This window comes from Antechinus flavipes, chromosome 4 (assembly GCF_016432865.1).
Source record: "Antechinus flavipes isolate AdamAnt ecotype Samford, QLD, Australia chromosome 4, AdamAnt_v2, whole genome shotgun sequence".
Classification (NCBI taxonomy): Eukaryota; Metazoa; Chordata; class Mammalia; order Dasyuromorphia; family Dasyuridae; genus Antechinus; species Antechinus flavipes.
This window is the reverse complement of record NC_067401.1, coordinates 426,784,653-426,812,098: the sequence shown is the minus strand read 5'-3', so window position 1 is coordinate 426,812,098 and position 27,446 is coordinate 426,784,653. Positions and strand designations below refer to the sequence as shown.

At 37.0% G+C, this 27,446-nt stretch overlaps 1 protein-coding gene across 1 annotated transcript in view; it reads right to left on the bottom strand.

Moving 5' to 3' along the window:
• The window catches only part of F5 (coagulation factor V), a 79,670-nt gene extending 62,542 nt beyond the window's left edge, over positions 1-17,128 (bottom strand). The window contains exons 1-3 of the mRNA XM_051998990.1: positions 16,539-17,128; positions 13,706-13,797; positions 7,157-7,279 (exon numbers count right to left, since the gene is read on the bottom strand). Of these exons, the coding sequence (XP_051854950.1) occupies positions 7,157-7,279; positions 13,706-13,797; positions 16,539-16,735 (412 nt within the window). The 5' untranslated portion in view covers positions 16,736-17,128. The remainder of the gene's footprint in view (positions 1-7,156; positions 7,280-13,705; positions 13,798-16,538) is intronic.
• Positions 17,129-27,446: the final 10,318 nt, after the last annotated feature.

Here is a 27,446-nt window from a genome sequence, read left to right as displayed (position 1 = left end):
AGAGACAGAAAGAAGAGAGAAACAAGGAGAGAGAGACAGAGACAGAGAGAAAAGAGAAACAGGAAGAGAGACAGACAAAGAGAGACAGAGACTCAGAGAGAGAGACAGAGAGAAGAGAGAAACAGGAAGAGAGAGAGACACATACAGAGAGATAGAGAGACACAGAGTAAGAGACAGAAGAGAGAAAAAGGGAGAGACAGAGACAGAGAGAAAGAGAGACAGAGACAGAGAGAAAGAGAGAGACAGAGACAGAAAAAGAGAGAAAGAGAAAGAGAGAGAGAGAGAGAGAGAGAGAGAGAGAGAGAGAGAGAGAGAAGGGAGAGAGAAAAAAATATTTTCTTCTAGAAAGTTTGACTGTGCAAACTACATTTGCTTTCCCCAAATCCTTTTCCTCTTCAAAGTGTAATTCAGTCTCTGCCTGAAACAGTAACCACTTGTAGAATATTATAACAAGAACTTATCAAGAAGCCTTAACTAAGAGCTCTAATAAGGGGAATTCCATTACTTTATGAGAAATCTATCTCATTGTAATTTGTATGATCTAAAAGGAACTTTTACTTCCACTGAGAAAAAAAAATGTATTTACATCTTCCCCATTTCCATCCTCAGATTCCTATTGGTTTGTAGCTTAACATTATGTCCATAGTACATATCTCCCAGGGTTGTTCTGAGATCAAGTAAGAAAATATTTGTAAAGTGCTTCGCACTCTTCCTGGCACATAGTGGGTGCTGTATCTTATCCGCTTTCACCTCTCCTTTCCTAATGAATTAGAGAATGTCCAGAGTACAGCCACCAGGTTTATAGATGAGGAAATTGTAAAATAAAGAGCTCAAATTAAGACAACTGGTAATAACCCTTCCAACTCAAAATCCTGTCAATCAATCAATCAAGCCAACCAAATCATCCATGAAATCTTAGACTGCATTAAGACAGAAATGGAATCCAGAATGCAGGAAATGATGGTTCCATTGTTCTTTGCCTCGGTTCAGGCTACATGCAAAGTGTCCTGTTCAATTGTGGATGCCACATTTTCAGAACACTTGCCAACTAAAGCATATTCAAAGAAGATCCACCAGGATAAGAAATTCAGCCGAAAGAAATAAAGATGTTTAACCTGGAGAGAAACTCAGGAACAGTTTGATAGCTTAATTGCTGTCTTTAAAATGAAAGATTGTCATCTACAAGTATAGGATTAGTTTTGAGAAGGATAAAGCCAAGATGAAGAAGTGAGAGCAGGAATTTGTTCAAGCTCTCCCCCAAACTCCTACAAATACCTTTAAATAATGACTCTAAACTAATTCTAGAATAGCAGAATCCACAAAAAAGATGGAGTAAAATAACTTTCCAGGCCAAGACAATTTAGAAAGGCAACAGGAAAGGTCTGTTGCATCAAGGTAAGAGTATAGCACAATCCAGCACAGAGCAAGCCCCAGAAAACTAGGAGCAAGGCTTAACAGTAACCAAAGCAATAGGCACAGATATTAAGAGGGTCTAATGACTGGTCAGAAGGAGATTATAGAGATCTCTCTGCTAGTACTGTTGCTGTGTACATATTCAGATCCAGATCACAGTCCTGAGTGCCTGTCCCAAGAAAGTGCACCAGAGCATACAGTGGAGTGGGGACCCTCCTCAGTTCCAGGTCAGAGAAGAATAGACTAGAACACAGACTGGAAGAAAAGTAAACACCTCTCTTTAAATCATACTGTCTTGGAAGGACTGGAAACCTACAGGTTCCTACAAGTATCTCAAAAAAGAGTTGCACTAAGTCCCTGAAGCTTGGGACAATGCACCCTCTACCCTGGAGACAGAACCTTACTTTAACAAAGAGTTAATTAATAGTCTGGGGAAATGAGCAAATAATAGAAAAAAATTCTAACCACAGAAAGTTACTATGGTGACATGGAAGATCAAAATACACACTCAGAAAAAGATAACTAAGTCAAAGTTCCTACATGCAAAGCCTCCAAGAAAAATATGAATTAGTCTCAGGCCATGGGAGCTCAAAAAGAATTTTGAAAAACAAGAGAAGCAGAGGAAAAATTGGGAATAGAAGTGAGAGTGATGCAAGAAAATCATAAAAAATGAGCCAGTAATTTGGTAAAGGAGAAGCAAAAAATTACTGAAGAAAATAATCCTGCAAATTTGGCTTGGCCAAATGGTGAAGGAGGTATAAAAAGTCAATGAGAAGAAGAATTCCTTAAAAAACAGAACTGACCAAATGGAAAGAGAAGCACAAAAATTCACTGAAGAAAAAAAATCTCCTTAAAAAGTGTAAGTAAGGATAGAGCACCAGCCCTGAAGTCAGGAAGACCTAAGTTCAAATCTTTCCTGGGCAAGTCACTTAACTCCAATTGCCTCAGTCAAAAAAGAATGGAATTAACCAAATGGAAAAGGAGGCATAAAAGTTCATTGAAGAAAAGGATTCCTTAAAAATTAGAATTGTGCAAATGGAAACTTTAACAACTTTATGAGAAATCAAGAAACAATACAATAAAAATGAAAAAAGTAAAAGACAATATAAAATATTGTAATGTCTGGGCTAGATTTCTGGAGAGCCTTGGGACCAGCCTTGGTCTCAGCAGAATAATCACCATGAGAAATGTCAGGAATAAAGTCCAAAGTCTTTATTGTCCCTTTCACAGTCTGTGTCTGTCATTTTTTGACCAGTCTCCTCTGCCAGCAATCTGCTGGTCTGCCAGTATATGTAAACTAGATAACTATTGTCTCATCAATTCCATTGAGTCAACACCTTGTTTCAAGTATACTTCTCCAAAGTTCCACTCTCTGCAAAATATCTCATCTGAAAAATAACTGACCTGGAAAATAGATTCAGGAGAGATAATTTAAAAATTATTGGACTATCTGAAAGTAATGATCAAAAAATAGCCCAGACATCATCTTTTAAGAAATTATCAATTTCCCTGACATTCTAGAACCAAAGGGTAAAAGAATCTTAAATGAAAACTCTGAAGACTATTACAGCCAATTATATATATATATATATATATATATATATATATTATATATATATATATATATATATATATATATAATGTATTATTATAGTTCCCAGATCAAGGAGAAAATATTGCAAACAGCCAGAAAGAAACAATTCAAGTACCACGGAGCCACAATCAGGATAACATAAGATCTAACAATGTCTTCATCAGTGTCAGAGGGCTTACAGCATGACATTCCAGAAGGCAAAGGAGCTAGCATTACAACCAAGAATCATCCACTCAGCAAAACTGAGTATAATCCTTCAAAGGGAAAAAAGGATATTCAATTAAGTAGAGGACTTTCAAGCATCACTGATGAAAAGACCAGAGTTTAATAAAAATAATAAAAAAATTTTGATTTTCAAATACAAGACTCAAGAGAAACACAATAAACAATCTTATCATCCTTTAAGATCACATCAGTTTTGCTACTTCTACATCACCAATGCCTGCTGCTCCAAGACCTCTCTGAATGGCAAGTAGAGAGAACTCCTCTCCAAACTTCCATTTAAGGGAGATTCCTAGGACAATTATCTTTTCATTTTTTACTAAGCTACATTCTTTTTGACTTTTTCATTTTGCCCTCCATCATACCTCCAAGTCAGATACATTCCTTTCCTACCCTCAGTCCCTCAGTGCCTGATTTCTTTTCTGTATTATGTTGCCCCTATTGGGTTTTAATTTCATGAAGGTAGAGATTGTATGTATTTATTGTATTTGTATATCCAGATTTCTGTATTATGTTGCCCCTATTGGGTTTTAATTTTCATGAAGGTAGAGATTGTATGCATTTATTGTATTTGTATATCCAGATTTTTGCCCAGTATCTGGTTCTTAGTTGGTGCTTAATAAATATTTATTTACTGACTGATTATATGATACATAAAAGGTCAACTATTTCTTAAAATATATTTTTAAAAATTATTTTGCATTTTAAAGTCTTCAGATCCTAGAATCACTTCCTTGTGGCATCTCTGTTGCCTTTCTTTTTGTTTAATATTTATTCCTCCTTATTTTATCACCTTGGTTCTTATTGCTTATTTTCAATATAGACTTAAGGATGAACAGTTCAATTGCAGTGAATCTCTTGGTTCCAAATTGTTTTCCTAAATAAATTTACTCTCATATCATGTAAAAGTTACAAAAATCTTTATGCTACTTTATATTCTTTCAAGACCAATGTTTGTGTAAAATATAAGGCATGAAATTCTTAAAAAAAAACACTTGTTTTGCAGGGGCCCCAAAAAGCAGAACTATGGGTAGAAATTACAAAATAAGATAGTATCTGTAAAGGGCTTTACAAACCTTATTGCTGTTGTTACAGAAATGCAGATTTCACTTTCATGTAATACAGAGAAAACTGTACGTTTAATGAGAATGATCCAAAAGTGAAATAGGCAACTCAGGAGGTAATAAACTCCTAGGATAATCAGACTAAGAACTAAAAGTTCTTTTAAAATGATCTAAAGCTTGAATTTGATGATCAGGAAACTGATGCCTAGAAAGCTTTAATTATTTGCTTGAGGTTATAGGTTAAATTTTCCAATGGAAACTCCGAGATGGGCTTGGCTGGGAAAGTGAGGGAGTTAGCAATCTCCACTCTTTGGAATTTGGCTTTCTTCATAGGATGGCCACACAGGGAAGGGGGACCTTTCGTTGATCCATCTCACTGCTCTACCTACTCCAGAAGCGTCACTGAAACACCTGCCCCTCTAACCCACCTGAATCTGGCTTATCCATGACCTCGAGTTCTAGGTGTACATGGCTCATTTTTCTTTGCTACAAAATCAGAACCATAAGACTCCTTAATAATCAGATCCCTTAAAGTCAGATGTACTAACAAGCCAAGGATTTCTCCTGCTTTATAACAACCTGGAAAAAACCTGATTCTTGACTTAGAACTCATGATCGTTTCAGTCCTTCCCACCGTGGGAAAAATGTTCTGCATCTGCTGAACTATATCTTCCAGTATTCATGTTGATTCAGAGCCTGAATATCTAATTAACACGAGTAATAATCTCTGAAACTCCCATTCTGATACTATTTTTTTGGTGACCAATTTTAAAGGGATTGGATCTGAAACCCTGATTTGAATACTTATTCCTTCAACAATCTTCAAGTGAAAAATTCTCATGACAAGAAAAACAATTATAAAGGAAAACATTTTCTGACAGTAGCTAAGTAGAATTCTTAGTGTTTTATTTTAATATGCTGTATAAGTAAAATAATGTGACCTCTATGCTATCATGAAGAATGAAATTTAGAATACTGGACTATAACATTATTGGACTATAATAATTTCTATGTTAACTACTCTCTTTACCATGCACGATGCACATACTGGGTTGAGATACAGAGATATGAAAAATTAATAATGCACACATGGACAATTCATGCTATGTGGAGGTGGAATATTTTGAACTGTTGTCAGTTAATGATTACCAGATTGGGCTATGTTCTATTAGGAATAAAGAATTTAAAAAAAAAAAAGGAGGACAATGACCCCTGGTTTGTTCACTGAGCAAAGGGCATGACCAGGATTCAAAATTCAACACACACACACACACACACACCCCTACACCTTCTTGTATTTAAAACAGAGGAGTGCTCTTGTAATGAAATAACCTTTTCCTTAGTTGTTGGTAAATATTATACATTACTACTGCTGGAAACACGATGGATGTATGATTTTGTAGAATAGTTTGAGTGATAGAATGTCAAAATTCAATTAGATCTAAAAGGCATGAGGAATAGAAATATACAAAGACCTTATCTATAAAATAAGCATAATCATAGCATCTATCTCCCAACCACGTTGTTGTGAGAATTATAAGAGAGAATATTTGCAAAATTCTTTAAAAACCTTAAAGTTACATATTAATATGTAGTCATCCTAACAATTAATAATAAACTTACTCATAATTAATTTTAATAATAAACCAACTTAATTATTAGTTAATTTTAATGATCAATATTATTAATTATGATTAATATTCAATAGTAATAATGATATAATTCAAAGGAAAGAAAAAAGAACAAAGAAAGCATCATGATCATATGGGAAAAAAATAACTTTGAATGGACAAAGAAATCTGATAGAAACTTGTAAAGAGCAATTGAGAAGTTGTAACATTTCACAGACTGGAACACAGATTTTCAGTTTTGGACATGATTTCAATGCAAGAATCCTTTCTGCTTCCAGTGGAAAAGTAGACCTAAAAAGTGCTCATGTAGGTTTTGCCTTAAAACCAACCAAAGAAGAGAAAACAACTATCTCTCCAGATACTTTATCACAATTCAAATTGTTAGGAGAATTTTGCCTCCTAAAAAGTCCCTCTCCAAATAAAAGCTAAAGGGAAAAAAAAAAAAAAAAGATCACCCATCATGAAACTCTGCTGGCTTTTTGCAGTCCTATTGTTTTCCAGATAACAAATGCTTGTCCCATTGAACTAAATCATTCTGGCACAGCACAGGTGCTTGATAAATGTTTCTTTGCCAAAACAAAAAACAACAAAAAGAAAAAACCCACCAAAATGAGGTCCTGGAGACATGGAGATGACTGAAAAACACACTTAACTATATGTCATTTCCAGAACTAAATGCTGGACATAAAAATAAAGCCAGTGTCAGCTCCCACCCCCAAAAAACTTTCAGTTCTTGGAGAGTTCAGAGACTAATGGAGAAGGCAAAAAAGAACTAAAGAAATAGGGTAACTGGGAGATTGTCTCAGAGACTGGGAAAGGTTTCTTACAGAAGCTGGGACGTTAGCTGAGACTTAAAGGAAGCCAGTGAAGCTTTGATGAGGAGCAGACCTCAATTTAGAGAGAATGAGATACCACTGGGTTAGAAAATTATAGGTGAGGAAAGTCAGAGGAGAATAATCTGAGTATACTGACAGTTCCAAAAGTTGTAGAGATATCACTCTAGAATGTGCATAATTTCAGAATATTCTCATTACAATATTGAGTCAAATACTTATCAGATGAGGAAAGCTTTTTCTATCCTTTTCACAGCAGAATTGTTCATTTTTCACATCGAGACAACTGGGGGAAAAACCCTTTCTAATAGACTGATGATTGTGTTCCAAAGTATTTAATATAGACAGAAAACTGTAATCCTTTGTCTTTTGTACTAGGAAATACTGAATTCTTCTTACCTTCAGACAGTTTGTTATATTCAATTCCTTGGGGATGGATGGATAAAGGCTTCTTAGCCATATTCTTAAAGTGAACCTTCAAGGTGTCTCCAACTTCAGCAAAAAGAGTAGGTCCCAGAAGTCCTATGACAAATGAGAAGATAAAATATAAATGTGTTCAAGACCACCAGAAAAATGACACGAATACACAATTTCTAGCAATAACTGTTATCTTGGCTCTGTTGATCTTTGCCACAGAATTAATCACTGGTTACTCCCCACTGGCCCTGAGTTAAGAACAAATGGAGCTAGTTTAGATGGTAAGGGTAATATAGTCAGGACCTGAATTCAAATCCTATCTCAGATACTTATTAGTTATGTGACACTGGGCAAGTCACCCTCTTTTAACCTTTACTTTTTCTTCTGCAAAATGGGAATAATAAAAATATTTTTATTTATTTATTTTATATTATATTTATTTATTTTATCAGAAGGTTGTTGGGAGGATCAAATGAGACAACACAGGTAAGATGCTTTGCAAACCTTAAAACATTATGAAAACATTTTTGTTGTTTAGCCATTTTTCAGTCCTATCTCTTCATGACCCCACTTAGGTTTATTTTTTTTTTTTGGCAGAGACACTACAGTGATTTGCTATGTCCTCATTTTACAGAAGAGGAAAGAGGGAGAATTAAGTAGCTTGCCTAGATTCCTACAGCTTGTAAGTAAGTGTCTGATGAAAGATTTGAACTCATGAAGATGAATCTTCCTGGCTTCAGGCAGGTGTTCTATCCTCTATGGCACCACCTAGCTATACTGATACAAATGCTAGCTACCGATATTATTAATAGGGAAGTAAAACTGGCCTGGGTTACACAAGTCAAAGCAGGACTAGAAAACAATATCCAAGAGTCCTCCCCCATTCATGGCCCATTATTACCATTATCAATATTTTTACCCCAATACAAGAAGTATTGCCCTTTTTGACTCAGAAAAAAAAAATCCTATCTGCTATTTTTTAAAAAAACACCTAAAATGAATCCCAGAAGTATTTTTCATGGAAAATACTTTTGAGATTAAAAAAAGGCAATTGGAAAAATGCTCCCCATTTTTGAGTAGCTACTGGTTGGTTATTATATGAGGGCAAAAAGTGAAAAAAATCTGCTTTTTGCTGACTATTTATTGAACAAGATTTTTTAGACTGTGATCCATAGGATGAGAAGATTTTAGAGATCTTTTTTTTCCAGATGAGGAAACTGATACCTAAAGAGGTCAGAAAAGTTAATTCAAGTTTACATAGCTAATTAATAGCAAATGATAGGAACATAGTTTTAGAAGAGACTTTAGCAATCATTTAACCTAATATTCCCACCCATTTTGCAAATGAAGAAACTGGGGTCTCAGAATAACTGAGTAATTTGCCTAAGGCCATAAAAACAGTAAATGGAAGTCAAGGTTTGAACTCATGATCTCTGATTATAAAACTGATATTTTTTGTACTCTATCAGTAATACATAAGCCCCATTTGTGAGTAAGCAACAAACTTTTATTGTGTTAATTATGCAACAGGAACTATGTTAAGTTTGTATTAGATATACAAAGAAAGAAGGAAAGTAAAAACAATATCTTCTCCCAGGTTTCTCACAATGTAATGGGTCAGACAACATGCAAACCACTGTGTATAAACAAGACATATATAGGAGAGCTTGGAAATAATCTCAGAGATAAAGTAGGCATTAGGGACACTGGGAATAACTCTGAAATACGTTGCAATTTTATATATAATATATATTTTTTATATTTTAAAAACTTAAAAATTAAAAAAAATTTTCAAAGCATGAACTAATAGGCTTTGAAGTTATGAAAATCAGGGTTCCCATCCTATCTGTGAATCATACTGGATATATATCTAGACAAGTCATTGAAATCAGTGTCCCAGATAACAGCCCTTCAAAGGGAAAAAAAAGTCTAAGCAGGACAAACTTTTAAGTTTAATTGGAATTATTAGTATTTTCTTCATTACCATCCTCTCAATTCCCCAGGTACCAGCCTACATGAACAGAAGGAGTTTTCTCACCTAGAGTCTCCCATACTAGTGAAATCATGGGTCTAATTCCCATCCTTAGGATTATTTTCTTTTTTTAATGAAGTCTCCACTACTTTAGTGTTTGGGGGGTGAGGAGGTGGAGGGCTAGACTTTTAGTTAAGTCCTACAACTAATCAGAGGATCACTCACCATCTCACCTAGCTGTTATAAATGCCCAGTTTTTCCCTGTCAAACAAGCCAGCTCCATAGGATTGGCTTCTGCATTACAGAAATTATAGAAAATCCCACAAGACGCAAGAATTGATTTCAGTGATTATTCTGGGGCTTTGGGAAAAAGACATTAAGACAGCACTTTACTGAACACTTTCTGCAACTCTGTAACCACAGGTTACAGACCTCTGTAACACAGGTAGGGCAAATATACCCAATCTTGCAGACAGAAAACAGCCTCAGAATACTCTGTAACACAGGTAGGGCAAATATACCCAATCTTGCAGACAGAAAACAGCCTCAGATAATTAAAGTGACTTAGCTAGAAGCTAGCTGTGGGAGGTCTCTTGCCTCCAAGTCCCATGGTCTCCAGGCTGCCTCATGGACTACGGCTTCTCTTGGGTTGTGGTTTGTCTCTCTGATTTCCTGCTGCCTGCCTTTCTGTGCTAAAGCTGATTTTTAATCTGGTTTCCCCTGACTTCTGGAATTGTATTTACCCTTTATCTCCCTAAATGGTTGCTAATTCCTGGCCTCTCATTTTTCTCTGTAACCTGTGGATTATAAACTTTTTGAGGTCAGGGATCTAGGCTTAGAATAAAAAGGACTCATGTTCATGATTTCAAATCTGGGCCCCAGACACTCACAAGAGCCTAGAAAATCACTTATTAGAGAGAGAAAACTCAATTTCTCATCTATAAAATGAGCTAGAAAAAAATGGCAATCCACTCCAGTATCTTGGCCAAGAAAACCCCAAAATGGGGTCATAAGGAATCCAATATGACTGAAATGAGGTCAGGGGTTATTTTTGGTTCTGCCTTTGCACATAATAGGAACCTAATAAATGCTTATTGGATTGTTTCAGCATTGGAGCATTCTTTATCTTTATCCCCTAGTGCCTTGCACATAGCAAGAGCTTAATCAATGCTTGTCAAATTGATTTGAGATTTCTTGGTCTACTGCTCCATCCCCTGCTGTCAACAACTTTTGCTTCCCATGCCCTGGGGTTTATACTAAAGCAAGTTTCTTGCCAGCTAAAGTATTTGTTGTACTCAAAGTTCCATCCCCTGTAGTGCAGGGTGCTTAATCACCATGGCATTGTTGGCCGGTGTCTATGTGGGATCATAAAGCCGGAAAATCAGGTCATTCTCAGCAAATCTCCCAGGCACCTGCTTTGTGAAGATCCCTTACTCAAATGTTAGGTCTGAATATCTCCCTCAGCCTCTTAATTAAAACAAAACAAGGGAGTTGCTCTTCTCATGTAATGTGTGTCTGGGCTTGTGGAGAAGGCATCTTGGGAGATATTTGTGCTGTGGATAAGCCCTTAATTAGTTTTCTGATTTTTAAAAGACTTTTCTTCAAGACTTTTCCTTTCTTCCTCCTTTTCATTAATCAATAAGTGAGAATTTATTAAGTGATTGTTCAGGCAGAGTGCTAAACATTGGGAAAACAAAGCACAAGCATTCGCTACTCTCAAGGAGTTCCATTATCATGGAGAAGACAAATGGTACATAAATAGAAATACACACAGATGCAGAGAGGTTAAGGGGGGAAACCTCAGAGGGGAAGGCACTAAAGTTAGGGGCTAAACAGGAAGAGGACTAAAAGGCCTAAAAGAAAAGGAGACTAGTTACAAAAATTCAATCCAGCAAGTATTTATTAAGCATCTAATCGGTACAAAGCTCTCTGCTAAATCTTGGAGAAGGGGGTAGAGTTGCACAAAGACAAAAAAAAGAAATAATTCTTGCCCTCAGAAAACCTATAGTCACAAACGACTTCAAACATTTAATTTCAGACTCATAAAGGTGGATCAATAAACTAGTCTATTCTTGTTTTAAGAGAATGGAAGAACATCACACCAAAAGCCTGAGTACCTGGGATCTAGTCCTGACTGCTGCTTTCTGGCTCCGAGTTTCCATAGCTATAGCATGGAAGGATTGGACTAAGGTCCCATTGCAACTCTATGAACCTATGAATGGACCTATCATTCAAATTGCACCCCTTACACCAAGCTGAAAGTGTGGAAGTCAGCAGAGATGTGCTGGAAAGTGTTTAACAACCAGCCTTCCAAAGGAAAAAAAAAGTCTAAGCAGAACAAACTTCTAAGTTTAACTGGAATTATTAGCATTTTCTCTATCACCATCCTCTCAGTCCCCTAGGCTCACAAACTACATTCTCTTTCTATATCCAATTTGTTGCCAAATCTGCTTATTTTATCTTTGTTAGCACATCTCACATATGTCCCCTTTTTTTCTCTAGTAGTTTCCCCCAAACACATACACACACACACACACACACACACACACACACACACACACACACACATCCTTCTCTCTCCACTCTAGTCTGTTCTCTATCCAGTTACAAAATTGATTTTCTTTAACTTCAGGTCAGATTATATCACCCCTCCTCAATAAACTTCAATGGCTCCCTATCACCATGGGAACCCTTACCCCTTTTAACCTAGCCCTTCCCCACTTTCCTAGTTTCTAACTCTTTATACCCCAACAAATATCTTTAATGCAGTGACACTGGACTCCTTGCTATTTCTCAAACTACATTCTCATTTCCTAACTCCAGCGATTTTCACTGACTTCCCTTCATACTTAGAATGTTCTTCCTCATTTCTCCTTATCATCTGGTAATTATATCGGAACTGTTTGCACTGGACACTGCCCCGTTGGGTTAAAAAACCTGTATTCTCCCCAACTGAAATCCTGATTGCTTTTCTGCTGGTTGATGACATCAGAGTCCTGACCTTTTAAAGACTCTCTGGGTGTAACCTCTCCTCACTTCCTTATCTTCCTACAAGTCCCAGCTAAAATCTCATCTTCTACAGAAAACCTTTCCCCATTTCCCTTAATTCTCATGGATTCCCTCTCTTGATTTCAGCCAATTTATTGTGTTTATAGCTCATTTGTACAGTTATTTGCATGTTGTCTTCCCCATTAATGTGAGTTTCTTTTACCATTTTTGTATTTAGGGCTTAGAACAGCATTTAGCACATAGTAGGCACTTAAACATTAATCGTCTGACTTTCTTAAGTCAACAAAACAACAAATTAAACCTGAATTAAAGCCTGATTTGCCAATTTCTGAGGTGCCAGTGTTCACATTAAAAATTTAAGAGTTAGTTCTCCCAAGCAATTCAAAATTGGCTCCAGTGGGCTAGAATGGAGAGTGGGAGACATAGAAAAGGAAGAAAATGGAAAATTAGAGGAACAAACAAAACCAATTTAAGAAAGGAAGTAACATGTGTCTAGGCTACCTGTTCAACTCAGCCCTAGTTGTAGCATTATTAATATGCTCCTGTTGAGAATCATACAATATCAGCTTTGGAGGATTGTTGTAGTCTTGTTCACTCATTTTTAGTCATGTTTGACTCTTTGTCACCACATTTGGGATTGGGTTGCCATTTCTTTCTCCAGCTCATTTGACAGATGAGGAAATTGAGACTTGTGCTGGGTTGCACAGCTACTATGTATTTGAGACTGGACTGGAACTCTTGAAGATGAGTCTTTCTGGCACTCCATCCACTCACCTAGTTGTCCTTCAGTTAAGATAAAGGAACACAAGCATCTAACAGCTCAACAGAAACTGAGTGGTCAGCCAGGCAGGTGACACAGTTACTTTTTCTTCAAAATGGGGATAATAGCATCCACCTCACAGGATTATTAAGAGGATCAAATGAGTTAACATAAAATGCTTTGCCAAATTTTAAAGCATTGTACAAGCTAGCTCCAGCTAGGTCTCCATTAATACAAATAGGTTCTATTTTGGACAAATCTGGAGACTCTGAAGCCCCCATTCTTTGCTGATTGCTTGGTGTTTTGATGGAACATTGAAAGTACTCCCTCCATTCATGTTGATTGCAACCCATCCAACTGGAACCAATTATGTCCCTGTCTTCTTGTAATTTGCCATGGTGGGATGATCTATCCAGTATGACCAGGGACCTTTCTCTGGTACCCCCCATTTCTTAACCAGCCTTAATCACTTAATGGTATTGTCTCAATCAAACTGAGATCCTTTGCTTAAAAAGGCCAGGGTTTCCTGCTGTATCCCCGACCATCTCCAGTCACCCAGATCTCTATCTGGCCATTGGACTGAGATGACTCTGGAGGAGAAAGTAAGACTAGTGATGTTGCCCAGCCCTCCCTTATTCAAATCCAATTCATTTCCAAGTATGACATCACTTCCCTGATGTTATGGTCCTTTTCGAGAATGAAGAACAAAAATAATATTGATAGTAGAGCTCAAGGGATGTCTACCAGTCTAACCCTCTCAAAGCTTTATAATTTGTTTTTTGAGACTTACCTGAAATGTCCGATGTTGGTTTTTCTTGTGTGAAACCAGATTCATACTCTCTGTAGACCATTTTCTTAAAGGTAGGCTCTGAAGGATTTAAACTAGGCATGAAACACAAAAGTTCTGTTTAAAAGCTTTTCTATGGATATATCTTTATGCTTCAAGATCTCTCTTGTAATAACTTGTAGGAAGGATATTTTATTTGATTTTTTAAATTTCATTTTTCCCCAATTAAGTAAACATTTGCTCCTATTATGTTCCAGAAAATATTCTAGGCTCTGGAGATGCAAAGATAAAAATGGCACAGTTCTTGCCCCCAAGGAATAAGTGAAGTGAAAAGGGGGGTGCTGAACAAAACATTTGACAAGATTAAGGAGTAAGAGATAGGGAACTAGCTGAGATTCCCAAAGCAAAATGTGATATAAATATATCACAGAATTGTAAAGGGCCTTCAGATCATAAGAGGTTCTTTTAAAAAGCCTAAGTATGTTTAGCCAGAAAAGAAGATTTATGGAGAGACTTGATGGCAATTTACAAGTACAGTACTTGAGCGGCTCTTCCAGGAAAGGGTGTTTATAGTGATTCAACTTATTCCCCAGGAGACATGATTAGAAGTAGGTGGAAGTAGACTTAAATGTCAGAAAAGCTTAACAATTAGAATTATTCTAAAGCAGAATGGGCTTCCTAGGAGATCTTCAAGCAAAAGTGTTGAAGGAAAGAAGACATTCATTTTCAGGTATGAAATGCACTATGGACTAAAGTCCCTTCCAACTCTTAGGTGTGGTTTTCTGAAGTCATTCAATACGTTTTGTTTTCATTTTTAAAAAAATTATCTCAGGACAAAAAGTAAACATATTATTTTGTTCCCACAGGTCATTTGGGTCCTATTTATGTAAATAAAATAAAAACCTCTAACATGTTTGTTCTCTTGCACTAAACTTTGGGGAAAGAATTGACACTATCATGATTTTTCTCTAAAAGTTTTCTTCTTGTTTGATGGTTTCAGTTGTGACCCCATTTGGGATTTTCTTTGCAAAGATCTGGAGTGTTTTTGCCATTTCTTTCTCCAAAATTATCTAGCTATTTGAAAAGTCACTTGATTTTCCAACTAAGTTTTGGCTATAATGGGAGCATAGTTAGGCTGCTTTTCCAATTTAATGAACCAGGTTTTCCCCTAAGTTCTTTCCAGCAAAGAAATATGAGTGGGCTGATGGTCTTGGAGCATTACTCCTTGCCATAGGTTTTATGGGGCTTCAGTAACAGATGCACCAATGTTTACTCTTTGTAGGACTATGGTGGAAGCTCGTTTAGAGGGCAGTGGTTGGAGGACAGAACCAACAGCCCCCTCACAAGCTAACCATGACAGAATGGGTCTCTGCAGAGAAGTTTCATGGCACTTTAGTTATTAACTAGGCTTGAATCCAGTATAAACAAGACCCAGTTACAACCAAATTAGTTTCTTCCAGATAAGCAGGAAAGTATGATTGTTTTCTTTGAATCTTCTATTAATAGCAGGTCCCTAAATGTGTTAATATAAAAGTAGATTATCATCTTATACTTCAATCCCATTAACATTCACTTAATATCATTAAATTTTTAAGTGGAGAATTTTAGTTATTTAAAGATCAAACTAGATATTTTGTAATCTAAAGGACTCTCAGAAAATTTTGACATGATCTTGGCATATAACTCTGATTTTGTAACTCTGAAAGAGGAACATGTCTTTCCCAATTGCCTAAGCTGTGGTTTCGGGTTGAAATAAGTAAAATATATCCCCATTGGCCCAATTTAAAAATAAAGTAGAATCCTCACCTACTATAGGTTTGCTTTTTGATCCCAATTATTCTAGAGAATTTCTGTTTCACCTTTGAAAGTCTCTTAAGTTGTGAGACCAGTTTGAAAAGCAAACAAAATCTTTTAAAATTCTAACACCCTGTCCTATATATATTCATTTTAATCAAGATATGACTAATAAAATGGTCAATCTAAGTGAGACAGTACTCTCTCATAGGCATATACCAGGTAGCTTTGATGGAACAAAAATTTAAAAACTCCAACATAAAATCATTAATCTATTACGTTTTCTCACAGTGATTTTTTGGCACCTTACATAAATTAGAAATCAAATAATGATAACAAGCAATTTGTATTTGTAGCTTAAAATCTGTATCTGGACTTTTTAGAACATATAGATAATAAAATCCTAGAGCTCAGACTGGAAGAGATGATCTTTAAAGGTCATCTAGTTCAGCTTTCTCATTTCAAGGAGGAGACTAGAGACCCAGAGAAGTTGTGACTGACTTAAAAGTCACACAAGTAGTAACTGTCAAAACCAGAATTTGAACCCAAATCTTTAATTCCCAAGCCAGTGTTTTTTCTACCGTTATCCCTTATCACCTGAGATCCATGGATAATAATGGACACAAAATATAAATAGCTTTTAAAAGCAATCAAGTAGATAAGAATAATTTTTACTTTGGCAGTTACAAAAAGGATGTTGACAGTATGGTTAATTGGAACAGTTTATGTTCAATATTTTATAAGTTACCATATTGAATCATTGAATTTACTAATAAAATGGCATTTACTGCAAATGCAAAGGTCCCAGCCCCACATACTTAATAATTAAGTATTCCCCAAGTAATAAAGTGCATGAATACAGGAGTGATATTGCATCATGACCAGGATGTTACATCATATCCTGCCAATTGCAGTTAAAAAGAGGGAATAGCCAGGTCTAGAGTGACTGCCCCAAGGAGTCTTTCCCAGAGAGATAGTGAGGTGAACTTCCCATGAGCTTCTCTCCTGATCTCATCTCCCATTGCCCCCAGCCTTCAGTTACCTTGGGTTGTTGGTCTGAGGGCGATAGGTCCAGTTGATGATCTGAGCAGCTATGTAGCGATGTCGGACAGCTGCTTCAGCCACATGCTGCCCCAAGCCCAGCCACCCAGTGCCCAGGACCACGAGCACCCAGAGGCTTGGGCGACCCGGAGACATGGCTGCCAACAGCAGCCCCGGGAGCTGCTGGGGCTGGGGCATCGGTGACCTCCAGAGAGGGTCCAGTCCACTGCAGTGAGCTCTGGGAGGCTGTGGGTGGTAGTGTCCTCCCTCTGTGGGTTCTGTCCGAAGTCTCAGCACTCACTGAAATTCCCTCCCCCTTCTTTGGGGCTTGCAAGCTTTGAGGGAGGCTGCTTCCCCTGGACAGGTGGTTGGCTGGCTCACTGCCCAGTGGGACAGTCAGGTGTGAAGGGTAGCAGCTAGTTTCTCTGTCTCTTCTGATTACAGGAAACAGAGGGAAAAAGGACCAGAGAGTCCAGTCTCCAGGAAGGAAAATGATCAGCAATTCTTGAGCCAGTGAGAGGACTGTATTCCTTATTAACCTCCCAATCCCAGAGCACCACTTAAGCTAATAAAACCTGCCCTTCCCCCCCCCTTCCCTCATGCCCCAAATTTGCCAGTGTCAAAGTTCACTCTTTTTCAAGGCTCTCTAGCTGGAGCTCATACAAAGACCCAACTTTTCTCCTGGTCCCTCTCTTTCTGGAATCATTCTGAACTAAAGGAAAATTTCTTCCATGATTCAAACTATGATATGTTCTCTGTCATTTCAGGTGTGTGTGGAGGTGCATCATGTCTTGTAATGAGCCCAAGATTAGGGATGGAAGATCCACGGCTCCGGTCCCAGTTTCATTTTTTTAATTTATTCTCTGTACCTCAGTTTCTCAATGTGTAAAAAAAAAACCTACTTCAGGAATCTACATTAGCATGGTGCTCTTTTTTCTGGGTACAGCTCGTAACCCACTTGTGCCTTTTCATCTTGTGTAATTCTTTGTCCCTTGCATTCTGTATTCTTACATAAAAGGTAGTTCCCATTTATGAAGCTCTTTGAGGGTTGCAAAGTGTTTTCCTTACAAGAATTCTGTAAGGTAAGAAATGTCGATATCATTATCCCCGTTTTAGAGATCAAGAAATTAGAACCTTGGGAGAACAAGTGATTTTTGTGTCTGTGCTCATGCAGGTAATAAGTAACTGGGATATAAACCCTGGTCTCTTTACCAGGACTAGTGTCTTTCTGTAATCCTGCACTGTTTCTCTTCAGTATCTGTTCTCTTTTTCTCCTTACTATTTTACAGAAATCAGCACTTAGATTGTCTTTCTGTCATCTCCCACTCCCACAACATAACTGACTCATCTCTATTTCTGATCAAGCATGTCCTGGATGAGATCTTCTATGCCATTTTTCCCATGAAATTCATCATTGGGACCAATCCACACGCAGGGCTTCTTAAACTTTTTCTACTCATCTTTTCACCTGAGAAAATTTTTATATGATCCTAGATATATAAGTATAGAAAATAGGTATACAAAGCAAACATTTGCTGATAATAAATCAGAGTTTTGTAACATCCATATTTAGTTATGAGATTCCATATGGGATCAAGATTCACCCTCTACAGGGTGGAAGCAGTGTTTATCAGAGAATAAAAGAGCTCTGGCTTTGGAGTCAATGGCCCATGAAAGGATCCTGACAGTTGTCTAATACACAAGTGATCCTGGATACCCTTTGCATTTTTTGGCACTTATAGAAACCTCTAATAGGCACGTAAGACTGGCTTTTCTCTCCAACATTCAAGGCTCCTTCTCATATGTTGTTTCATGCAGAGCCCAGCAACGTGAAAGGCATAATCTTTGTTCTTCTCACTTTCAAGTTCTCTTTCTACTACCATCACTCAGCAAATTTTCCTCTGTTGAGATTCTCTCCATCCATATAAAATAGCCTGTCCAACTACTGGCTATAGATGTAATCTATAGGATATTAAATTATTTTCCCCTGTCAAGCAACTTGGAATCTGGCACACATCCTTCTGCATCCTAGCCTCTGCCCTCCTGTGTAAGAATTCCAGGACATAGATTGATGTCTCTTTATATGTTAGTACCCATGGCTTCTCACTTTATTAATTTTCCTAAACACTCAAAATCTATATATTCATCCCAAATTTGTCACTCATAGGGATTATGATGCTATAAATTTCAGCACCATCCATAATTCCTTTTCCCCATCTCTCCCTCTGCTTCATTGCTCCTAAATCAAATTCTAGATTCTCCAATAACTACACTCTTGCCTTTTCTTCCAATAGATCTCCCTTTCTTTGATCTCATTTTCCATCCTTTTCTGATCTTGACCCCATGATTGATCAATTCAACTCTATACTGTTCTTTTCCCTTTAATTTTTTGTGCCTTTAACCAATGACTACACATGACATTAGAAATGCTCTCATTCTCTATTAGAGAAAGTTGTACAATGTAGGTGACTGGTTCAATGACAATATATGTTATATAATCTCAAGTCTTCACAGACGCATGAGAATCCTTTCATTCCTTCCTTCCTGAATCTCTACCAGTAGCCTATTTTTCAGATTGGCCATTCTATTTGGGGAGGGGAGGTGAAAGGGAGTTTTTTCCCTCCTTAAACATATTGTAGTACCCTTTATCTTTTCCCCTCTGAAGAGAGCTTTGTCTGCTATTTTATCAAAAAAAAATTTGAGGAAGGTCATTTATCATGAACTTTTTTCTCCCCAATTCTATATCTTTAAATTTTTCTATATCATTCCCTGTTATCCTTCCATTTGTTCCAATACTCTGGTGCAGTAGTTTTCCTCATTGAAATAAACTTTTATATATGTCTTTGATCTCATCCACTCTTGCTGCTTCTAAGAATTTGATTCTTCTATCATATTTTATTTTTCTCTTATTTCTTGATAGAAATACTTATCAACAGTTTGAGGTCTCAATCCTTAAAAATTCTTCACTTGATCTTAATATCCCTTTAAGCTTAGATCTAATATTTCTCTTACAGCCAGATTCCTAGAGTAACCTCTGCTTGTTGCCATAATTTCCATACCTCCCATTTAACTTTGGACAGAAAGCAAAAGCTTTCTGTTCTGACCACTCAACTAAAACCACTAACCAAATGATAAACTGAGGATAACCAAGGTTATTATCATATTTAAAATAGTTGGATACATGATCTTGTCTATGTCCTGAACCTTTTTGACTTCCCTAAAGATTTTGTTGCTGTTGTTCTTTTCCTCTTCCTGGACATCTTATCTTTCAATCTTCAAGATTTCTCTCTTTGTTGTTGCCGAGTTTCAGTCATGTCCAACTCTCTGTGACCCAATTTGGGGTTTTCTTGACAAAGATACTGGAGGGATTTGCCATTTCCTTCTCTAGTTTATTTTACAGATGAGGAAACTGAACTAAACAGAGTGAAGTAATTTGCTTAGTGTCACATAATTAGCAAGTATCTGATGAATCTTCTTAATTCCAGGGCTGGTGCTCTATCCATTCTGCCCCGCTTCTGGGTTTAATTATCTACAAAGATTACTCATGAATCAATCTACCTACCTTATATTTCTTTCCTGAATACCCATCCTGTGTTGCTAACTGAATACTAAACATTTCTCTTTACATGTCCCATTAATTTTAAAATTCAACATGTCTACAATGGGACTCCCTAAGTTTCCTCCCCAATCTTGACCCTTCTCTGAATTTCCCTATTTCTGTTGCAGATACCACTATCCTTTTAGTTGCCAATTTTGCAATCTTGAATTACCTTGACTCTTCCATTCTTCCTCCCATTCTACATACAATTTTTTGGTCTAGTAAAAAACATCTTTTGATGTTTTTCCTCTCATCTCTCTAGTCTATTTCAGATCCTCTTCATATTTTGTCTAGACTGTTAGAACAGCATCTTAATTGCTTTCCCAGTTTCTAGTCTCTCTCTTCTTCAAAAACATCTTCTACAAAGCTGTGAAAATAATCTTCCTGATAGGCCATTTGAATACCCTGCCACGAATTCTCCCAATTGATTTTTCAGCTAACTTCTTGTTAGCCTTTGCCTTTGAGTAAGAACTCACTACATCTAACTAATCTCAGGTTGCCTCCCTCTCCCATCACAGCACAATCTCTTCCTTCTAATTTCCATCAACTTTTATGTCACACAATGAGAATAGTAATCAAGTCAATGACACCATGGCTTTAAAAAGAGTACATTAGAAGATGGCGGAGAGGAGGCTCACAGCTGCATAAGCTCCGCGCTTTCTCTCACTATCCACTTCATTACAAGCCTCTGAATCAATGCTTGACTGAAAAAAACCCACAAATAGTTACCAAGAGAAGCCATCCTTGAGATCCGCCAAGAAAGGTCTGTCTTTACTGGAGGGCTGGGGCGGTTTTAGATCGGGCGCAGGCTGAGGGCAGCGGCAGTGAGAGCACGGGAGCAGAGCTGAGAGGGGGTGGGGAGTGATCGTAGCCGTCTCTGCGGGGAGAGCTTCGCTACAGGTTTGGATACTTTGCTCTGGCAGCAAGTCAGCAGCCCAGCAGAGAAGCTAAAAACACCGGGGCTGAAGAATACAACCCCAAACAGCTGGAGTCTCTCAGGACCTGGCCGCCCCCCCCTTCCCCCCCCTCAGTGACTCAGCACGCTTTGGGATCTCAGAGCGCAGGCGCAGCACAGTCCTGCTAGTGCCTCACTGCTGCCCCTGCAGTCTGTAGAGGAAGCTCGATAACACACCCAGCCCCCCCCAAAGAAAGACTCCAGTTTTTTCTGTTTTTCTTTGGTAGTTTGTCTCTGATTAATAGACAGAATGAGCAAGAAGCTGAAGAGGACTTTAACCCTTGACAGCTTCTACACAGATAGAGAGCAGACTCTAAATCCTGAGGAGACTAAAAACAGGCAGTCCCCAGGTGATTCCCCAAAGGAGGAGATCGTCTGTTCCTCAGCACAGATGAACCTCATAGAAGTGATTAAAAAGGCTCTCACAAGGGAGCTAGAAGAAAAATGGGGAAAGCAGAGTGAGGCTTGGCAAAAGGAGAGAGAAGCTTGGGAAAAGGAGAGGGAGGCTTGGCAAAAGAGCCTGGAGAAGTCAGTTAAAGAGAGAGTGGATAAAGAAGTAAAATCCTTGAAAAATAGGATTAGTGAACTGGAAACAGAAAACAGCTCTCTAAAAAACAAAATTGGCGAAATGGAAAAAAATTCCACAGAACAAAAGAACTCAATTGGACAATTAGAAAAAGATTTTAAAAAAGTGAGTGAAGAGAATACTTCACTGAAAATCAGAATTGAACAAGTGGAATTGAATGACTCGAGGAGACAAGAAGAATCAGTCAAGCAAATCCAAAAAAATCAAACAATGGAGAAAAATGTGAAATACCTTCTGGGGAAGACAACAGACCTGGAAAACAGATCCAGGAGAGACAATCTGAGAATCATTGGACTCCCAGAAAAACATGATGAAAAAAAGAGCCTGGACACCATTTTCCAGGAAATTATCAAAGAGAACTGCCCAGAAGTCATAGGAACAGAGGAAAAAATAAACATTGAAAGGATTCATCGATCACCCACTGAAAGGGATCCTAAAATCAAAACACCAAGGAATATAGTGGCCAAATGCCAGAACCCTCAGATGAAGGAAAAAATATTGCAAGCGGCTAGAAAAACCCAATTCAAGTATCAAGGAGCCACAATAAGGATCACCCAGGATCTGGCAGCATCCACATTAAAAGATCGAAGGGCCTGGAATATGATATTCCGAAAGGCTAAGGAACTTGGTATGCAACCAAAAATAACTTACCCAGCGAGAATGAGTATCTTTTTCCAGGGAAGAAGATGGACATTCAATGAAGTAAGCGAATTTCATCTATTTCTGATGAAAAAACCAGAACTTAACAAAAAGTTTGATCTACAAATATAGAACTCAAGAGAAATCTAAAAAGGTAAAGATTAATCTTGGGAACTATATTTTGACTATATAGATGTATAAAGAATACATGTATACCTTGTTCTAGAAATTGATGTGGAAAGGACATTGTACCAGAAAAAGGGTAAAGTGGGGGTAGTACATCTCATGAAGAGGCATAGGAAACCTATTATATCGAGAGAAAGAATGGAGGGGGATGAATATAGTGGGTATCTTACTGCCTTCAGAATTGGCTTTAAGTGAAAAATCTTAAGACATATTCAATCTATGGTGAAACTTCTCCCATCTCATTGAAAAGTGAGAAGGGAAAAGTGAAAAGGGAAGGAATAAGCTAAGCGGAAGGGAATACGGGAACTGGGAGGGAAAGGGGTAAGATAGGGGGAGGAACTCTAAGGCGGGGGGAGGGATACTAAAAAGGGAGGGCTGTGAGAAGCAAGTGGTGCTCACAAGCTTAATACTGGGAAGGGGGGGAAAGGGGAAAGAAGGGAGGAAAGCATAAACCGGGGTTAACAAGATGGCAAGTAATACAGAATTGGTCATTCTAACCATAAACGTGAACGGGGTAAACTCCCCATAAAGAGGAAGCGGTTAGCAGAATGGATTAAAAGCCAGAATCCTACAATATGTTGTTTACAGGAAACACACCTGAAGCGGGGAGATACATGCAGGTTAAAGGTAAAAGGTTGGAGCAAAATCTACTATGCTTCAGGTGAAGTAAAAAAGCAGGGGTAGCCATCCTGATCTCAGATCAAGCTAAAGCAAAAATTGATCTAATTAAAAGAGATAAGGAAGGACACTATATCTTGCTAAAGGGTAGCATGGATAATGAAGCACTATCTATATTAAACATATATGCACCAAGTGGGGTAGCATCTAAATTCTTAAAAGAGAAACTAAGAGAGCTGCAAGAAGAAATAGACAGTAAAACTATAATAGTGGGAGATCTTAACCTTGCACTCTCAGAATTAGATAAATCAAACCACAAAATAAATAAGAAAGAAGTCAAAGAGGTAAATAGAATACTAGAAAAGTTAGATATGATAGATCTCTGGAGAAAATGTAATGGAGACAGAAAGGAATACACTTTCTTTTCAGCAGTTCATGGAACCTATACAAAAATTGACCATATATTAGGACATAAAAACCTCAAACTCAAATGTAGTAAGGCAGAAATAGTAAATGCATCCTTTTCAGACCACGATGCAATGAAAATTACATTCAACAAAAAAGCAGGGGGAAGTAGACCAAAAAATAATTGGAAACTAAATAATCTCATACTAAAGAATGATTGGGTGAAACAGCAAATCATAGACATAATTAATAACTTCACCCAAGAAAACGATAATAATGAGACATCATACCAAAATGTATGGGATGCAGCCAAAGCGGTAATAAGGGGAAATTTCATATCTCTAGAGGCCTATTTGTATAAAATAGAGAAAGAGAAGGTCAATGAATTGGGTTTGCAATTAAAAATGCTAGAAAAGGAACAAATTAAAAACCCCCAGTCAAACACTAAACTTGAAATTCTAAAAATAAAAGGTGAGATCAATAAAATTGAAAGTAAAAAAACTATTGAATTGATTAATAAAACTAAGAGTTGGTTCTATGAAAAAACCAACAAAATAGACAAACCCTTAGTAAATCTGATTAAAAAAAGGAAAGAGGAAAATCAAATTGTTAGTCTTAAAAATGAAAAGGGAGAACTCACCACTAACGAAGAGGAAATTAGAGCAATAATTAGGAGTTACTTTGCCCAACTTTATGCCAATAAATTCGACAACTTAAATGAAATAGAAAAATACCTCCAAAAATACAGCTTGCCCAAACTAACAGAGGAAGAAGTAAATATCCTAAACAGTCCCATCTCAGAAAAAGAAATAGAACAAACTATCAATCAACTCCCTAAGAAAAAATCCCCAGGACCAGATGGATTTACATGTGAATTCTACCAAACATTTAAAGAACAATTAACTCCAATGTTATATAAACTATTTGAAAAAATAGGGATTGAAGGAGTCCTACCAAACTCCTTTTATGACACAGACATGGTACTGATACCTAAACCAGGTAGGCTGAAAACAGAGAAAGAAAATTATAGACCAATCTCCCTAATGAATATTGATGCTAAAATTTTAAATAAAATATTAGCAAAAAGATTACAGAAAATTGTCACCAGGATAATACACTATGACCAAGTAGGATTTATACCAGGAATGCAGGGCTGGTTCAATATTAGGAAAACTATTAGCATAATTGACTATATCAATAACCAAACAAAAACCACATGATCATCTCAATAGATGCAGAAAAAGCATTTGATAAAATCCAACATCCATTCCTAATAAAAACACTTGAGAGCATAGGAATAAATGGACTTTTCCTTAAAATAGTCAGGAGCATATATTTAAAACCATCAGTAAGCATCATATGCAATGGGGAAAAACTGGAACCTTTCCCAGTAAGATCTGGAGTGAAGCAAGGTTGCCCACTATCACCATTATTATTTAATATCGTATTAGAAACACTAGCCTCGGCAATAAGAGTCGAGAAAGATATTAAAGGAATTAGAGTAGGCAATGAGGAAACCAAACTATCACTCTTTGCAGATGATATGATGGTATACCTAGAGAACCCCAGAGATTCTACCAAAAAGCTATTGGAAATAATTCATAATTTTAGCAAAGTAGCTGGCTACAAAATAAATCCCCATAAATCCTCAGCATTTTTATACATCACCAACAAAACCCAACAGCAAGAGATACAAAGAGAAATTCCATTCAGAATAACTGTTGATACCATAAAATATTTGGGAATCTATCTACCAAGGAAAGTCAGGAACTATATGAGCAAAATTATAAAAAAGTCTCCACACAAATAAAGTCAGACTTAAATAATTGGAAAAATATTAAGTGCTCTTGGATCGGCCGAGCGAACATAATAAAGATGACAATACTCCCTAAACTAATCTATTTATTTAGTGCTATACCAATCAGACTTCCAAGAAAATATTTTATTGATCTAGAAAAAATAACAACAAAATTCATATGGAACAATAAAAAGTCGAGAATCTCAAGGGAATTAATGAAAAAAAAATCAAATGAAGATGGCCTAGCTGTACCTGATCTAAAATTATATTATAAAGCAGCAGTCACCAAAACCATTTGGTATTGGCTAAGAAATAGATTAGTGGATCAGTGGAAAAGGCTAGGCTCACAAGACAGAATAGTCAATTATAGCAATCTAGTGTTTGACAAACCCAAAGCCCCTAACTTCTGGGAAAAGAATTCATTATTTGATAAAAACTGCTGGGATAATTGGAAATTAGTATGGCAGAAATTAGGCATGGACCCACACTTAACACCATATACCAAGATAAGATCAAAATGGGTCTATGACCTAGGCATAAAGAACGAGATTATAAATAAATTAGAGGAACATAGAATAGTTTATCTCTCAGACTTGTGGAGGAGAAAGAAATTTGTGACCAAAGATGAACTAGAGACCATTACTGATCACAGAATAGAAAATTTCGATTACAACAAATTAAAAAGCCTTTGTACAAATAAAACTAATGCAAACAAGATTAGAAGGGAAGCAACAAACTGGGAAAACATTTTCACAGTTAAAGGTTCTGATAAAGGCCTCATTTCCAAAATATATAGAGAACTGACTCAAATTTGTAAGAAATCAAGCCATTCTCCAATTGATAAATGGTCAAAGGATATGAACAGACAATTTTCAGAGGATGAGATTGAAACTATTACCACTCATATGAAAGAGTGTTCCAAATCATTATTGATCAGAGAAATGCAAATTAAGACAACTCTGAGATACCACGACACACCTGTCAGATTGGCTAAGATGACAGGAAAAAATAATGATGAATGTTGGAGGGGATGCGGGAAAACTGGGACACTAATGCATTGTTGGTGGAGTTGTGAACGAATCCAACCATTCTGGAGAGCAATCTGGAATTATGCCCAAAAAATTATCAAATTGTGCATACCCTTTGATCCAGCAGTGTTTCTATTGGGCTTATATCCCAAAGAAATACTAAAGAAGGGAAAGGGACCTGTATGTGCCAAAATGTTTGTAGCAGCCCTGTTTGTAGTGGCTAGAAACTGGAAAATGAATGGATGCCCATCAATTGGAGAATGGCTGGGTAAATTGTGGTATATGAATGTTATGGAATATTATTGTTCTGTAAGAAATGACCAGCAGGATGAATACAGAGAGGACTGGTGAGACTTACATGAACTGATGCTAAGTGAAATGAGCAGAACCAGGAGATCATTATACACTTCGACAACGATATTGTATGAGGACATATTTTGATGGAAGTGGATTTCTTTGACAAAGAGACCTGAGTTTCAATTGATAAATGACGGACAAAAGCAGCTACACCCAAAGAAAGAACACTGGGAAACGAATGTGAACTATCTGCATTTTTGTTTTTCTTCCCGGGTTATTTATACCTTCTGAATCCAATTCTCCCTAAGCAACAAGAGAACTGTTCGGTTCTGCAAACATATATTGTATCTAGGATATACTGCAACATATCCAACATATAAAGGACTGCTTGCCATCTAGGGGAGGGGGTGGAGGGAGGGAGGGGGGAAAAAAATCGGAACAGAAACGAGTGTCAATATAAAGTAATTATTAAATAAAAAATTAAAAAAAAAAAGAGTACATTATTATAGCTCCTTATGGCTCGCCATCCCTGCAACTTCACCCTTCCCTGGTCATTGCTTCTTTTGTCTCCACTATTAAAATCTTTGCCCACTAAGATGATTCCTTTTTTCTAATGTTTCTGTTGTTGAAGGCTCAGTATGACTTGTATTTAGAATTGACTTATGCATAGTAAACAATAAATATTTTATTCATTTTCATTCATTTCTTTTCTTCATTCATTCATATCACTTTTCTAATAAAAAAAAAACTCCAGTGATAATTGGGAAATTAAGTAATTTGTCCAAATCCATACAGATAT